Source organism: Anguilla anguilla, chromosome 12 (assembly GCF_013347855.1).
Source record: "Anguilla anguilla isolate fAngAng1 chromosome 12, fAngAng1.pri, whole genome shotgun sequence".
In the NCBI taxonomy this organism is placed as follows: Eukaryota; Metazoa; Chordata; class Actinopteri; order Anguilliformes; family Anguillidae; genus Anguilla; species Anguilla anguilla.
Window position 1 is genome coordinate 40,569,929 of NC_049212.1, and position 14,401 is coordinate 40,584,329.

Below are 14,401 nucleotides of genomic sequence, written 5' to 3' on the forward strand. Positions count from 1 at the left end.
AGGGGGGTCGCCTGCCAGGGAGGGGTTTCCTGTATTAGCTTTCAGCCGCTCAATCGAGCAGCAAGAATCAACAAAGCGCTAATTACCAGCGCCTTCAGGGCGGACAGCCCAGCACAGCACAGCACGACCTAGCACGGCACAGAGCAGCCCAGCACAGCATGGCCTAGCCTAGCACAGCACGAGCTAGCACGGCACAGAGCAGCCTAGCACAGCGCAACCAAGCATGGCACAGAGCAGCCTAGCACAGTGTGGCCTAGCCTAGCGCAGCGCAGCCTAGCCTAGCCTAGCCTAGCACAGCACTGCCTGGCCTAGCCTAGTGCAGCCCGGTGCAGCCTAGCACAGCCCAGCCTAGCCTACCCCGTAGTGCTGCCTACCACAGAGCAGCGCGGCCTAGCCTAGCACAGGCCAGCCTAACTCAGCCTGGCCTAGCCTAGCACAGTTCGGCTCAGCGCAGCCTGGCTTAGCCCGGCCTAGCCTAGCACAGCCCAGCCCGGCCCCCTCTGGGATGGCTGTGCGGTGGCACTGGGGGCGGTTCAGTCGGCTTTAGGGGGAAAATGTGAGTTCTTCCCACGCACGGCCTGCTTGTTAAAGAACGCTTTAATACAAAGAGTTAGCTTGTGGATTAGCTGTCCGTTGTGTCGCACTGTATTTATTTATATATTCATTTATATATTTATTTGTTTAGTCACTATTATAAGATCTCTGAGCTGCAAAGATATAAAAGAACATCGTAGGTGTTTGTGAGAAATCCTAGAGAGAGTGGGAGACAGAGCGAGAGTGAGAGTAAGAGTTTAAAGTCAGACGGCCTTGGTTTCGATTCCCCTGTTGTGGTTACCGTGGTTATCTGAATCTAGCGTGTGATGGATTGTATCCAAGAGGAGCAAACTACCTGATAAAAATGATTTATGGAGGAAGCTAAAGCCCTGAAAAGAGCAAACTGATAGAGCAAACTGCCCTGTGTGTGTGTGTGTTTGTGTGTGTGTGTGTGTGTGTGTGTTCTCATTTCTCATGTCGGTGTGTGGGGGGGTGTTTAGAAACTCAGTGGTTTGAATTCATTTAGCAGGTCGGAGTATTCAGTCCTGACACTGCGAATCCTGACCACATGCGCTTAATAAGGAAGAAGGTTTCATGGTGCCTTACAGGGTTGCTTTTTCTGGGACGGAGGCAGAATTCCCAAAGCGGGGTAGCCATCATAAATTTGAGGAAAAAGCTCTTGGTTACGGGGTGTTCTATATTTAGCCAAGCGGACGAAAAAAAAAACGGATTTGTGTTGAAGTGGCGCGGGCTGTAATTTGGGGAAAGTTGACGGGATGCCATGAGCAGTCTGGCGCACCCTCACGGCTGTGCCACTCTGCCCACTGGGGGGGGGGGGGGGGCAGGGGGGCTGGACGGGCTGGACAGGACAACCGGCTCAGTGCAGGATCAGCCCCCTCAAACTCAGCTCGGCTGTTTTGCCAAATCTGTTGTTCTCTTCTTTAACTTTGCTTCGTGATGTATTTGTTTAAAATGGTGAAATACGGATTTATTGTCCTGTTGTTGTAGTCTTGTTGGCATTTGGTTGTGGGGGTACTGTATGAATTAGTGATGTTCACGTGAAGGGAAAGTGCCATGAGGCTTAGATTGAATGTCCCCTCTGTGGGAGTTGCACACTTCATTCTGCCATGATCTAGAATCTTCCATTTAGCGCGGGGCTGCTCAACCCTGTTCCTGGAGATCAGCTGTCCTGTGGGCTTTCATTTCAACCCAAACAAAGCCACACCCCATTCAACAGCTAGAGATCTGCATTGAGCTGCTAATTAGCAGAGTCAGGTGTGCCAAGTTAGCGTTGAAATGCAAAACTACAGGGCGGTAGAGGTTTGGGAACCGGACTGGGCAGCCCTGGTTCAGCGTGATTAGCTGTAATGCAAGTCCAGGAAAAGACCTGCTGCCCGTGTTTAAAGCCGGTATATTGGTACCTTGTCCCTTTAATTTTCTTTTGGGAGTTGGGCCGTGTTTTTTGACGACGCGTCCTGTGTTTCTGGCTGACTGGAGTGTTATGTGCTGGAAGTTGACCTTTGACCTTTCTCTCCCCTTTCCCGTAGCCACCTGGACCAGACCACCACCTGGCAGGATCCCCGCAAGGCCGTGCTGCAGATGAGCCAGGCCTCCCCAGCCAGCCCTGCGAACGTGCAGCAGCAGCAGAACATAATGAGCCCGGCCTCGGGTGAGTCACCCCACCCACCCCACCCGTCATCCCATCCACCCCCACCCATCATCCCCCCTGCCCCAACCACCCCCCACCCATCCTCCCACCCCCCCACCCCCCATCATCCCATCTCAAAAGCATTCACAGTCCTCCCCCCTGACCCATCCCAAAATCAGTTGCGCATCACACACCCATCCCAAAATCATTCAGTCTCCCCCTGACCCGTCCCAAACTCATTTGCACCCCCCCATCCCAAAATCATTCAGTCTCCCCCTGACCCATCCCAAACTCATTTGCAACCCCCCATCCAAAAATCATTCAGTCTCCAGTAAGAATTTACCTGGACCCACCCTTACATCAATCTTACTCCATAATTTACCTGGACGCACCCTCACTGGGGATGACTCCCGCCCCACCCCCCCACCCTGGACCCATGTACTGTCCCACCTGGTTCCCTGCTGGGCCATTAGAAGCCCCCGTTCCTCCCCAGTTTTCCCGGGCTGGGGGCACTTATTCGTTAGACAACAGGAAGAGCGCTCCTCATTTGATAAGGACATAGTGAACAAGTGCTCATTTATAAATGCTAATCCTATTTATTAACGATTCAATGCTGTCAGTTCAGGATATCAAATTCAGTTATATTCAGTCAGTTCAGGATATCAAATTCAGTTATATTCATTCATTGGGAAAAGGCCCATAGAGCATTGTGGGTATTTTTTAGGTCTGTGAATTTAATTTTGTTTGTTCCCTTGAGTGACTGAATTGCAGTGGAATGAGCCCCCCAGCCCTGACTGCTGGCCCTGCTCCCCCCCCACCCCAGATTTAGCAGCAGTTAGGTATTATTTATGAGACGCCTCCCTGCTTACTGTCCCATGTGAAATGCACCTGGGGCGTGGTATGCATGAGGCAGAACGTGTCCTGGCCCGTCGGACATGCTTGGGGAGTGCCTGTTGTGGCAGTTCTGTCCCTAAACTCCACCCAACCCCCCCCTCCCCCCCTGGACCCAGGAGCAGTGACTTATGTTTCTTTGGCCACGCCCACTGATATTCCTGATAATGGCGAGAACAGCCATCCACACAGGCCTGGTCCAGTCTCCAGGCATAGGATTAATCTCGTTAATAGGATTCATTTCTCGTTTATTTATATCTTAAGTGATACTGTTCTAGCTTAATGGTTCAGACAGATGTATAGTGCCTTTTGTACACATTAGATATTTCCAGATTATCTTTTAAAAATGTTTTTATTTATTTAATTATTTTATTTACCCGATTAATGAGGACATGATGATTTTTCACACTTTAAAATGTCTTTGAGTCGCCTACTGCTTATCAGCTTTATTGCTGAACATTCTCTTCTTTTGGACGCTGGAGTGCTTATGACCAACCCAAGCCCTCTGCCTGTGGTTGGTACTGCATGTTCAGGGTTTCAGGAATCAGTGTTTCCTGATTCATCAGGTTAAATCATCAGGAAGTTTAACATCCTTTCTTACAGAGACTTGTGCATTGTGCACTTGTACGGGGGGAAAAAAAAAAGACAAATGTCCATCACTTGCCTGTGCAGCCTGTTTAACTGGTAGCCTGCTTCCTTGCTGGCTGCTGCCTGTGAAACTGTGTGGTTTTAAGAGAGAGAGAGAGAGCTGCAGGTTCCAATCCTCTTATCTGTTCGCCCTCAGGTCCTCTTCCCGAATGCTGGGAGCAGGCCATCACTCCAGAAGGAGAGATCTACTACATCAACCACAAGAACAAGACCACCTCGTGGCTAGACCCCCGGCTGGACCCGCGCTACGGTGAGCAGGGTTCGCCCTCTGACCTCTGACCTCCTGGCTCTTTGAGAGGCCGCAAAGCACCGAAGGCCTGTTGCAGTCATTCGCTGGCTCTGAAAAGCACAGCTGAGATGTCGTCATGTTCTGCGCTTCAGAAGTCTGCGTTCTCTGCGGTTGTTGTTGTTCTCAAGCTGAGGAGTTCTGATGTTGGCTCAGAGCTCACCTGCTGAGACGCATTTAATGGTTTTTCCCGAAAGTTGGACAGCCTCAGACGGAGCGTGTTTGGCAGCCGTTGCGTGTGTGTTAAAGTGCTTCAGTCCGGCTCCACTCCGAGGATCGCCAGATCACTAATCAGAACGCAGTGAGGTGATTATTACTCGATCCCAGATTGCACAGTCTTGCCTTTTATGAACAGGCTTCTGTCTTTTAGAAATTAAATCAGGACTGATTGGGAAGCACACACACACACACACACACACACACACACGATTGAGGTGTGCTGTGAACCTGTGTCGCTGGTTTGGGTGATGTTCCGCTCTGTGGGTGTGGCCTGACAGCCTCCACTCCCTCCTCAGGGGAGTAACCCCACCCCTCCAAACGCTGTACAGTTGCAGATGTCACAGCTGTGGATTTGGGGTTACTGATTTGACTCCTGGGTGGACACTGCAGTAGCTCTCTAACCTGAACTCTTAGCGTTTCTAACGGCGACGGAGGGTTCCACTTGCGTCAGGATGAGTCACTCGCGCTCCGGAAAGTGGGCCCCCCCCTCCCCTCCCCCCCCGTTGTGGGACGGTCCCGTGTCCTGTCTTTCGGCAAGAGAGCAGGGACTCAGCGGGACGGTATGCGCACAGTCACAGTGTGTGTGTGTCCGTGCGTGTGTGTGTCCGTGCGCGTGTGTGTGTCCGTGCGCGTGTGAGTGTCAGTCCCGAGTGTCAGTGTGTGTCTTAGTTTAGCCTTTAAGTGGTGGAGTCTTGATATCCAGACAAGCACTTCCCTGCACGTCCCACACACACTTATGGCTCTCTGTCCTCTGCCCTGGTTGAGATATATATATATATCGGGTCTGAAAACCAGTGTTTCCCTGTCTGATCAGGAGAACTCATGAACTGGGGCGGGGGGGGCGGGGGGGGGGGGGGGGGGGAGAAGATCCCCTCCCTGTGAATGGGGAGAACTGCAGGGATTATGGAGTCGGCAGCTGAGGGCTGGGGTGGGGGGGGGGGGGGGGGGTTAAGCTCTTTGAAGATTTATTGGTGTTGAGCTCACAAGCCTGGTGGCCCCCTCATTTCTGCAACGAAGAACAGAACACAGAGAGAGAGGGAGAGAGAGAGATAGAGATATGACAAACACACATCCTGCACCACAAATAAAATGAGGTTTTCAGTGTTTGTTTTTTTTGGGGTTTTTTTCGGGATGGATACAATGTTTCATCAGTAGCCGTTTCTAACACCATCCTGCTTTTTATTTGATAATTATACTATTTTGACCTTCCTCCTTCCGCCCAGCACAATCGACGTCATTGTCCAAATTGCCTGGGCTTGCCCTGTGGGTTGCGTTGAGCGTTGTTAGGGTATCAGTCTGATGAAATGTTTTCAAAATCTGTTACGCAGAGAAGAAAAAAAATAGACAGATCACATTTTATTAATGAACAAATCTCACCAAAAGGTGCCCCCCCCCCCCCCCTTTGGGCTCAAACCTTTCAGTTTTGGGGAGGGGGGGGGCACCTTTTCCTAGCTTCTCTGCAGTCTGGATCCTCAATCTAAAGCCAACAGCTGTGGTAATGGGGGCTAAATTGAGCTGGTGGGAGAAAAATAGCAGAGCGCCTTTAACTGAGACGGTGATTCTGGCTGGTCCCCCCTCACCCCCCACCCCCACTCCCCACCCCCCTGCCCTGCCCCCCCCCGCACCCCTGCGTGAGGCCCGAAGCGGGGCCACTGGAGATCCAGACAAACCTGAGCCTGTGGCAGTCGCCTTTATCCCCAATTCAGCTTTTAATCTGTACCAGACCTTTTCACTTAAAGAACGGAGAGAGAGAGAGAGAGAGGGAGGGAGAGAGGGAGGAAGATGTGTGGGGAGAGAGAGAGGGAGGGAGGGAGGGAGGGTGGGAGAGAGAAAGAGTGAGAGACTTAGAGAGAGGTGGGGCAAAGAGAGGGAGAGGTGGGGGCAGGGAGAGGGGAAGGCTGAAGAGGAAGAAAGGGAGTTGGGAGGACGAGAAGAAAAGCAGACAAAATAATCCGGCGTCTCTCCTTTAAGATCCAAGGGGGAGGCGAGCAGGGAACAAGCAGAGGGTGTACTGGAGGTCAGTTAGGAAGGGGGCGGGGCTTTCCACAGAGAGCTCCGCCCCTCCGGCTTTGTCTGTTGTGCAAGGGGAAACTGAGGAAAAGCACTTTAGAAAACTAGGACTTTAAAAGCACACATGCGCACACATACACACACTTGCCTGCGTGCATACACACAGTTTCTCTCTCTCACACACACACACACACACACAAACACACACATACACACACTCCTACTCTCCCTCTTCCTCCCTTTCTCTCTCCTTTAATCACTCTCACACACACACTCCTTCTTTCTGTCTTTCTCCTTTTCTTACTCTCTCTCTCACACAGACACACACACACACACCTTTTTTATTTGCCCATAACAAAGCTCAGTGCAGTTTGTTTCCAAAAAAAGAAACAAAAGAAAACACACAACAACTTGTGACCTGTAGGAAAAGCCCCCCCCCCCCCCCCCCCCCCGATTTGGCAGTTTTACCAGAGGTGTTGGCACCCAGTTGGCGAGTGCTGGATGATGTCACTCCTGTGTGGCCCTCATGTTTTCCCGGGGTGTGCCGAGCCGGGCCGGACTCCGCCACGGACCCCGTATTTACTGCTCTCACCATATCGCGGGGGGAGGTTAGGGTTAGGGTTGCCCCTCCTTTCTGCAAACCCACCTCGCTCCCCGCTCCCTACCTCCCTCTTTCGCTCACTCCCTCCCTCGCTCCACCGGGCTCTCAGGTAGAGAGCTGCCCCGTGGTGAACTCTCCACGGAGATGGAGTTTCCCTTGGATACGCTCTGCTTGTTGTTTGTGTATGTTGGTTGCCATGGTAGACTAGCACTGGCCTGGGACTGCGGAGGGCCCCCCCCCCCCCGAGTAATGGGGGCGTCGTGTTCCTGGCGATGGCAGCATTAGCGCTAAGACCGGAAGGGGCATTGCTTTAACCCCTCAAAGCCCGGGTTTTAACCAATCACCTGGACCCTCGGCAGGAAGGGGCATTGCTTTAACCCCTCAAAGGCCGGGTTTTAACCAATCACCTGGACCCTCGGCAGGAAGGGGCATTGCTTTAACCCCTCAAAGCCCGGGTTTTAACCAATCACCTGAATGACGTCGTAATTTCAGAACGCGGTGTATGGAAACGGGTGTTAGCCTTGGTCAGCGCTGTATGGAAATGGGTGTTAGCCTTGGTCAGTGCTGCATGGAAACGGGTGTTAGCCTTGGTCAGTGCTGCATGGAAACGGGCGTTAGCCTTGGTCAGTGCTGAACGTGTAGATGCGCGTCTGGCGTCTGGGAGGACGAAGAGCTCAGACCGCGAAGCTTAGCGCGCGACCAACTTCCACGGTCTTCTCCTCTACTGACACCGTTCCAGTGAACCGCCACCCTGGAGAATACTAACGCTGTCCCGATTGAGCGGGGGGGCCTGTCCAAACCCTTCGCCCCCGCCCTGGACAGGGAGCTCTCTGCACAGGTAGCGACGCGTCTACGCAGCGTTGAAGATGGCTGGCGGTGGTGGCGGTTGCTCGGGCTGTGTCACAGAGGAACAAGTCATACCAAAAAAAAAAAAAAGTGAAAACAACCCTATTGCATGTCATATGCTTGAGGTGACAGGTGGTGGGTGGGGGGGTGGGGGGGGGGGTAGGAGTTAGGAGGGGGGAGGATCGTGTCGTGGGCGAGCGAGTCACCCGTCGGACAGGAAGTGCTGATGGGAATCGCTGATGCGGGGGCGGGTTGGCGGCGGGGCAGGGTGGGGTGAAACCGCCACCGCAGCAGTCTCTGTTTTGATTGGTTCCCGGCGCGGCAGACTGAACAGGCTTTCCTCTCCCGGTGGCCGTGTGCCAGCGGCCCCGCGTAGCCCCGCCCAGCGACGCTAACGCGTGCGAGCCGTTCCGCCAAGGCGAGACTCCGGGCTCTGTTCCCACGGTAACGCCTGCAGGCCGCGTGCCATGCGCACACGCAAGGGGGAACACGCCGTCGCACGTACGCCATGACGCCCCGCTCCGTGCACTCTGCTGCTCGAACGTGCACTGATTTATTCTGAATAAAATATTTCACTCAATATTCTCCGTGAATAATAATAATCGAAGCTGGTACTGTGGCGGTGGAATGAACCGATATTTCTGCGGACTTATGCGGACTAAACTCATCGTTTTGCACGGATTTGGAAGGTTATGTTCGTAATTGGAGGTGTCAGATTCAATACCTAATCTTGTGTTCCAAACCTTATGACTGTGTTTTGCTCCTGTTGTGTGATATTCATACCTCGTGCAATGCACTGTGCTACGCAGGCTGTCTAACAGTTCTCCTGTGGGAGAGTACTCTGGGCACCTCTCTGATTTGGTGGCTGTTGGCCTATTATTAATGCTATTAGACTTTGACTGCATTTGTATTGCTTATTTGAAATTGTTGTTCAGAATTTGTGTTCAGGATTCTTAGTTAGCACCTACTGCTTAACCTTGACTGTTAAAATTAGGCCGTGCATGAGGAAGTCCTGGATAATTACGTGACTCTGTCATAAGTCGTCATGTTTGCAGCGACACGCATTCCGTAGGTGAGCCTTTGCACAAGCCAGGCCTGGAGCGCTGAAATGCATAAAAACTCAGAACCCGTTGTAAAAACGAAAGCGTTGCACACACACACACGCACACACACACACACACACACACATATACACACACTCACACACACACACACACACACATCGTGATTGCACAAGAGCGGGACGCCACGTTGGTGCTCGCCCCGAAACGGGATCATTACCTTCTTCCTGCTACGAAGCTAGCCGCCGCCGCCGCCGTTTTTTTTTTTTTTTTTTTTTCTGAAACGTCCACCGAAACGAACGCCGCTTCAAAGGCTCGCCGGTCCCTGTTTGGTTTGCGTTATCTGTGACACTCCCTGTCTTCAGTGCCTGCACCGCAGCAGCGCTCTCTGAATGGGCTACTCTCTGAGCAAACTTCCTGTGGGAGCAGAGATGCTTCGCTGATAAGTGGCCCGTAGTGTTGACACGCAGGGACATATCAGGTTTTACTGGAATGATTATTCTGCCCACGCGGTCGGAGTGGAGCGGAGCGGGGAGAGAGAGCTACTACATTTGGCCCGAGGCCTCGGGAGCGTAGCGCTCTCCGGTAACAGTACTTTCCGGCTATTTTAAGCCTCCCCCCCCGCCTGGAAGTTAATTATTCCCGAGTACAGGGCTAAACTCGGAGTCCTTGAGCTTTCACGGTCGTTTCCCCGTTCACAATGAGTCCATTCAGCGCGTTCCGATCCAGCGTTTTCTGCTTCTGCGGTTGAATATGTTCGTAGATTTTTTTTTTTTGTACATTAGCTGATAGAATCGCATTCTCCGGGTGAGTGGGGGCTCTTATTGGTGGGATGGCAAATTTAGGCATTGTTTGCTTTGCACATTTTCTTGGTACGATGTGGTCCTTGCACAGTGGAGGAGAAAAAACACGTGAAATGTTTATGAAGTTATTTCATAAGCAGTGAACCACCAAGAGAACATTTTGACACTTGTGTTTGAAGCGTGAAATGTGTAGGCCAACAGAGAGGAATGCTCTAAATGAATTTGTACTTTTTTTTTTTCTCTCCTTGGTGCAGTTTTTGTGATATTTGTTTTAACAACACGGTGAAAAATAAGCATTTCTTAAAAAGGATATGTTCTCTCAGAAGCCTGTATCTCAAAGGGGGATTAGTGAGTAAGCTGGATAGACTGCACTGTGTAAAACCCAGAACTGCTCTGTTTACTTCAGTCCATGTTCCATATTTGGGAGGCTTTTCCGGGTTTTACTCGGTGCACACATCCAGTGATCCAGCTTTGTGTTACAGGCCGCAGCTCTGTGAGTCTTTGCTGCTGCGCAGGCCCTGTCCTGAGGCCTGTCTCAGTATGAGTGCTGCCGTGTGCTCCACACGCGAGGAGCCGTCTGCATACGCGCCCTCTGGTGGTCGTACTGGGAATGACACCTCACTTCTCCTCTCTACAGCTCAGCAGAGGGTCAGCCAGAGCGTCCCGTTGAAGCCGCCCCCTGCCATGTCCTCCAGCCCCCAGGGAGGGGTCATGGGGGGCAACAACCAGATGAGGCTCCAGCAGCTGCAGATGGAGAAGGAGAGACTGAGGCTGAAGCACCAGGATCTCCTGAGACAGAGACCCCAAGTCAGTACCCTCCAACATCCCTCAAATGTCCCCCAAACATCCCTCAAATATCCCCGAAACATCCCTCAAAAGTCCCTCAAAAGTTCCGGGGTGTAGCCTGGTGTCCACAGAACAGAACACTGCACTTGCATTGTTTTAACCGGATTACTCATTCACAGTATAATGCGTTGCCCCCAAAGCCTGTCCCAAATCCATCCATTGGCTGCTCTAGCGTGTTTTCACGAGCACAGCGTTGATAACGATCGCAGCTGCTCACTTCCTAACTGCGTGACTGGCTACGAAATTTTTATTACTTAAAAAAAAAAAAAAAAAAAAAATAACCTCAAGAACAACGAGTTCCTCTGGACTGTCCTGACCGGGTTCCGTTTCGCTCGGGGCGCTTGTCTTGCACCCGCCGACGGTGCCAGTAATTCCGGTGTGGCACGGGGCTGAATTGGCTTTGAAAGGTCGGCAGAAGTTTGCGGTTTGGCACCAGGGTCCGTCTCCGCCCCCGAATGACACATCGTGGCCTGCGTTCGCTCTTTATGTGAAAAGGCGTGTTTACATCCGCTCTGCTTATCAGCGCGGACAATCTAAGCCATAAAGTCCCTACGTCTGCAGAAACCGTGACTTTCGCAATCCCCCTTCGGCGAAAACCGCAGTGCGAGGAGGAAGGAGAAAATAGTTTTGATTTGTCTTTTTGAATTATTTTTTTTTAAATAATCAGTCATTTTTGCTGTGTATTTATGCTGTGCCTTTTTGGCTTTTTGGCTAAAATGTGAGAGAGGTAAGTGCCAAAATCCAGCATTTCAAAATGAGTCTTTGAAACGAGAGAAATTCTTAAGAAAACGGTTTCTCTTAACAACCAACAAAAACAAACAAAAAATAAAAAACTCTAGATAGGCACGCTGTGTTCAGTTGCTCCAAACCAAGCCAACAAAGTGTTTTCATAAACCATTGGGCTGCCTTGCTTCAGTTTTACATTCTTCATGAAACGCGTCACATCCCGCTTTTGTAAACAAAACAAACAAAAAAAAGCAGGAAACTAAATTTAATAGGTTGTGTTTGTGGCTGTCCACGTCTTCTTTGAAAGTGTCGTGTGCTGCTAAGAGGAGATGGGTGCTGGTCACCCCTTTTTTCCTTCTGTAAACCCAAAGCCAAGGCCAAGCTGGAGAAGAGGGGAGAAGATCATCATTCACATAACGACTATCCAGGGCTCAGCAGAAACACACACAAATGTTGTTTTCCTGACTATTCGTTCATTATTATTTATTGTTTGATTAAAAAAATGTCTCTGATTTATCATCTCCATGTAGTTTAAGGTGCATGGTCTATGACCTGTCTTATATAAACTAGCCCTTGACAGATTAAACCGTGCCTTAAGTGAAAAATTTTGAAAAGTTTGATGGCACCTTTTACAAAGAGACGTCACAAAAGAAGACTATGTTAGGTGGTGGGTGCTGTAGCCTGTAGGTGACCAAATAGGCGACGGAAACAAATTTTTATAAAATAAGGCTTTAGGTTTGGATTTTTCAGTCATTGTGCAACTATTGTTCTGTGCCTGAACGGGGGTCAAAAGGCTCCTAGGAATATACCACGATGATGTGGCCTTCCGACATACCTTGAGTTTCTTTTTGACCTGTGGCTGCTAGGTGTGTCTTGGGTGTACTCCATTAGCCCTTGAACGTGCAAGATCACAAGAGTGTGATTAGAATGATGTAATTCTCACTGATGTCATTTTCATTCTGTTGAAAGAAATGGAGTTCTAGAACAGAATTTATGGGGGGGGGAAGAAAAAAACATTCCAAAAAAACTTTCGGCTGGGTTGACATGACGTGTTGCTTTTTGTGCTTTAAGGAACTGGCTCTGAGGAACCAATTGCCCACCAGTATGGAGCAGGACGGGGGCACCCCGAACCCCGTCTCCTCCCCAGGCATGACCCAGGACGTCCGGACCATGACCACCAACAGCTCCGACCCCTTCCTGAACAGGTGAGCGGCAGACGGCGCTTCTGAAAACGCTGAGCTGTGCAGAAAGGAGAGAGAGAGAGGTGGAGTGAACGGCCTGTCTTTTTACTGGCTTGGTCTGCTGTTGTGAGAGCGTTCCAGAGCATTGCATCACACAGAGAGAGAGGGAGAGATGGACCGATACGTAATGCGTGGACGGGAGGAAGCGACGGGGATGCATTACAGGCGTCTGCGTTCCTTTCAGTCTCCTCTGCGAGCGTCTTTATCAGGAACACCGCGAACCCTGTTGGGGAATCTGTTGACGTCCTTTTTTTTTTTTTTTCCCATGAGCGTGCTGCATACTGGTGGCGAGCGATCTCTGATAAACCGGCCTTCTGTGGCCAACTGACACGGAGGTTTTGTAAGAGGAAATGGAATGGGAGCACTTAGCGTCTGTGAGGTAAACAGTGGGCCTATGGATAAGCCCTAACGCTAAGCACATGGTTGTGACTCAGCGGGCTGGTCTGCTTCCAAGGAGAGCACTGCTTTATGTCGCCCCCTGGTGGCGAATTTTGGAAACGGAGAGGGAACTATATGAACAGCCGGAGAAAAAAAAAAAAGTTTGGTGCTAAATTTGTACACCCCAAACATTTTTCTCTTTTTTTTTTTGAACGTTCAGAATTGGTTATTGTTTATGATAGCATTCTTTTGGGGTAAAAAAAAAAAATTCTTTCAAGTTTTTAAGTTTTAAAACGCGTCCAGATGAATTTACTGATGACATCACTGCTAGATCCGCCCTTGGATACCACCCGGACGACCCCAGGAGTGATAGATAGATAGTGGTGGGAGAAGTGAAGCGTGTGAATTTTGTGTTTTTCTTTCTTTTTTTAATGAAAGGTGCTGACAGTTTGTCGGCCTGTGAGGGGTGGGGAGGTGAGCCTCAGGCCTGTTTTCCAGGGTGGGATGGGGATGGGGGGGGGGGGGGTGCTATCCCATGAGAACGCGCAGTCTGACTGACTGTCCTTGTGCCCCCCCACCCCCCTCTTACAATGCTGCCATTCACCCACCCCCTGCCCCCTCTCCCCCCCCAATCCTCACTGGTCCCCTCTGCCTACATATTTCACTTTCTGCTAATTAGGATAGGCTCGCAGGAACGGCACATAAGCACGCCCCCCCCGCCCCACCCCCCCACCACCGCTGAGTCTTATCGCAGAAGTAAGAGGTTCTATTCTGGGCGTGTGGGATATTTTCGGCTTTTTGCCGGGCCCTTGTTTCCACAGGCTGCATGGGCCCGTCATCCTGGGTTTGTGTGAGTGTGGGTATGAGCTGACGCGCTGACGCAGGATCACACAGCGTTTTGAGCGACCCAGTTTGTCTGTAAAGCCTAAGAGAGCTTCAAATAATATTAATTTCTTTTTGTTTTGTTTTGTTTCCCTGCTCTCTTGGTTTAATAGGATGTAGAATCTCGAATTTCAGTTCCAGACCTTGATTTGAGTTTGAGTCATTTTAATTTTAATGTAATTATTTACGGAATTTTGGATTTTGGGTTACTCATTTAAAAAAAAAAATTTTTTTTTTATTGTTTTGAATATATCCAACTGTTCTCTCATTGTGATTTGAATTACAATGTGCTCAAATTGTAAAATTCTATTTGAGCACATGATCCAACAAATTGTGTTTAATAACAGGAGTTTTTTCACAAAATGTCGGAGCTGAAAATGTTTATGTGCAATATTCTGTCTGCTCTCAGGAGCTGTAAGGTAACGCTCTCTTTTTTTGTTTTTCTTCTCTCCCTCTCTCCCTCTCCCGTTCTCTCCCCTCTCTCTCCCCCCCCTTCTCTCAGTGGGACCTACCACTCCAGGGATGAGAGCACGGACAGTGGTCTGAGCATGAGCAGCTACAGTGTGCCTCGCACTCCGGACGACTTCCTCAACAGCGTGGACGAAATGGACACAGGTACCGGCATTACCGTTACCACCGTTACAGTTACTACCGTTACCGTTACCGCCGTTACAGTTACCACCGTTACAGTTACCACCGTTACCGCCATTAGTGCTATTGCCATTACCGCTACCGCCTTCAACGTTACCGCTGACACTCTTAATATCGGTCGCTTAATGTT

General features: G+C 50.4%; 1 protein-coding gene across 1 annotated transcript in view; it reads left to right on the top strand.

Moving 5' to 3' along the window:
• The window catches only part of LOC118210274 (transcriptional coactivator YAP1-like), a 38,388-nt gene that overhangs the window by 20,286 nt on the left and 3,701 nt on the right, over nucleotides 1-14,401 (top strand). Inside the window, exons 3-7 of the mRNA XM_035386307.1 lie at nucleotides 2,082-2,203; nucleotides 3,858-3,971; nucleotides 10,185-10,354; nucleotides 12,191-12,324; nucleotides 14,123-14,235. Of these exons, the coding sequence (XP_035242198.1) occupies nucleotides 2,082-2,203; nucleotides 3,858-3,971; nucleotides 10,185-10,354; nucleotides 12,191-12,324; nucleotides 14,123-14,235 (653 nt within the window). The remainder of the gene's footprint in view (nucleotides 1-2,081; nucleotides 2,204-3,857; nucleotides 3,972-10,184; nucleotides 10,355-12,190; nucleotides 12,325-14,122; nucleotides 14,236-14,401) is intronic.